The 2500-nt window shown below is 52.4% G+C and overlaps 1 protein-coding gene across 1 annotated transcript in view; it reads left to right on the top strand.

Annotated features, from left to right (window-relative positions):
* tmprss6 (transmembrane serine protease 6) overlaps positions 1 to 673 on the top strand; it is a gene marked incomplete at both ends in the record, with an annotated part of 89362 nt that extends 88689 nt beyond the window's left edge. The window contains 2 exons of the mRNA XM_084318332.1: positions 121 to 237; positions 501 to 673. Of these exons, the coding sequence (XP_084174458.1) occupies positions 121 to 237; positions 501 to 673 (290 nt within the window). The remainder of the gene's footprint in view (positions 1 to 120; positions 238 to 500) is intronic.
* Between the last annotated feature and the right edge of the window lie 1827 nt (positions 674 to 2500).

Below are 2500 nucleotides of genomic sequence, written 5' to 3'. Positions count from 1 at the left end.
GTGTGTGTGTGTGTGTGTGTGTGTGTGTGTGTGTGTGTGTGTGTGTGTGTGTGTGTGTGTGTGTGTGTGTGTGTGTGTGTGTGTGTGTGTGTGTGTGTGTGTGTGTGTGTGTGCCACCAGGTGTACAGTGTACAGACATGACCTATGTGTGTGCGGACAGCACCTGTCTGAAGAAGCCCAACCCAGAGTGTGACTTTATCACTGACTGTCCTGACGCCACCGACGAGAGACACTGTGGTGAGACACACACACACACACACACACACACACACACACACACACACACACACACACACACACACACACACACACACACACACACACACACACACACACACACACACACACACACACACACACACAATCTACGTGTACATGTGTGCATAATATATGTTTGTGTGTGTGTGAGTGTGTGTGTGTGTGTGTATGTGTGTGTGTGTGTGTGTGTGTGTGTGTGTGTGTGTGTGTGTGTGTGTGTGTGTGTGTGTGTGTGTGTGTAGACTGTGGCCTAAGGCAGTTCTCCAGTCGTATTGTGGGTGGGGCCGATGTAGTGGAGGGGGAGTGGCCTTGGCAGGTCAGCCTGCAGGTCAGCGGTCAACACATCTGTGGGGGGGTTCTGGTTTCCGACCAATGGGTGGTGTCTGCCGCCCACTGTTTCCACGACGACCGGTGAGTCCTGTAAAGGGTAAGAGGAAGTGACTTTGTGCCAATGGTGTGTCATGTTGGGAACCGTATCCCTCCATCTTTCTTCATGTTCATCTTATTCTGCTTCAAGATGATCCCTGTGTATGTCCCTCCTGCCCCCTCCCTCCTATGCCTCTCTCTCTCTTTCTCTCTCCAGCTACCCTCCCCACTCCTCCAGACCATAGCACCAGACATCCTCCCATTCCTAACTGCAACCATCAACTCCTCACTCAACTCGGGGGTGGTCCCCACCTCCCTAAAACAAGCCAGAGTCACGCCGCTCATAAAAAAACCAACCCTGAACCCCACCGTCATATGCAACTATCGTCCTGTCGCTCTTCTCTCCTTCCTTTCTAAAACACTTGAACGTGCTGTATCCAACCAACTTACTGCTTATCTCTTACAGAATTACCTCCTAGACCCTAATCAGTCTGGCTTCCGGACTGGCCACTCCACAGAAACGGCCCTCATTGCGGTCACAGAGGCACTTCACTTAGCAAAAGCGAAAGGCCTCTCCTCTGTCCTGATTCTCCTAGATCTATCTGCAGCCTTCGACACAGTCAACCATCAGATCCTCCTCGCGGCCCTCGCAGGAATGGGAGTGGCTGGCTTTGCGCTCACATGGCTGACATCATACCTCAATGACCGCTCCTACCAAGTGTCATGGAGAGCGACCCTGTCGGCCACCTGCCCCCTGCGGACGGGTGTCCCCCAGGGCTCGGTTCTAGGACCCCTTCTCTTCTCCCTCTACACTAAATCACTGGGTAACATTATCACGTCTCATGGCTTCTCCTATCATTGTTATGCCGACGATACTCAACTCTTCCTCTCCTTCCCTCCCTCAGATATCCATGTCTCTGAGCGGATCTCGGCCTGTCTGTCCGACATCTCCACCTGGATGACGACCAACCACCTCAAACTGAACCTAAGCAAAACAGAATTGCTCCACCTGCCGGCCAAATCCTCCCCCCTGACCGACCTTTCTATCACAGTCGAGAATGCAGCTGTGACCGCGTCCCCGACCGTCAAGAACCTTGGTGTTGTCCTCGACGACCAGTTGAACTTCTCTGCTCACATCGCAGCGACAACCAGAACCTGCAGATTCCTCCTGAGCAACGTCAGAAGGATCCGCCCCTTCCTGACAAAAGAAGCCACCCAACTCCTCGTCCAATCAACAGTCATCTCCCGCCTCGACTACTGCAACGCACTGCTCACTGGCCTCCCGGCCACTGCCACCAAGCCTCTTCAACTCATTCAGAACGCAGCGGCCCGCCTGATCTCAAACCTACCGAAGTCGGCCCATGTCACCCCACTTCTTAGGGACCTGCACTGGCTCCCCATTGCTGCACGAATCCGCTTCAAGGCCCTCGACCTAGCATACCGTGCGGCAAAGGGAACCGCTCCCGCCTACCTCCGGTCAATGGTTTCTAACTACACACCCTCAAGACCCCTACGCTCTGCATCTTCTGGCCGCCTCAGACCTACTCCTATCCAAGCTCCGGGAGAGTCATCAAGAGAAGGCGCCTATTCTCAGTCCTTGCCCCACAATGGTGGAATGAACTACCCACCCCAGTTAGGACAGCCAAAACCCGTCCAATCTTTCGCCGTCGACTAAAGACGCACTTCTTCAACCATTATCTGAATAAAAAAAATAATATATATATATATCTAACCCTAACTAACCTTACTGTCATGCACTTGTCCTAATAAACTAACCTACACTGTAGCACTCAACACTTGATGAACATTGTTACTCAGCTAATAGAGTTGTGCCCTTCCTGATGACTTGTCGTACAGAACTTGTAAGTCGCTTTGG

This window comes from Notolepis coatsorum (genome assembly GCF_963971535.1).
Source record: "Notolepis coatsorum genome assembly, chromosome: 7".
In the NCBI taxonomy this organism is placed as follows: domain Eukaryota; kingdom Metazoa; phylum Chordata; class Actinopteri; order Aulopiformes; family Paralepididae; genus Notolepis; species Notolepis coatsorum.
Note: the sequence above shows the minus strand (reverse complement) of the source record. Positions and strands in the feature narration are given on the sequence as shown.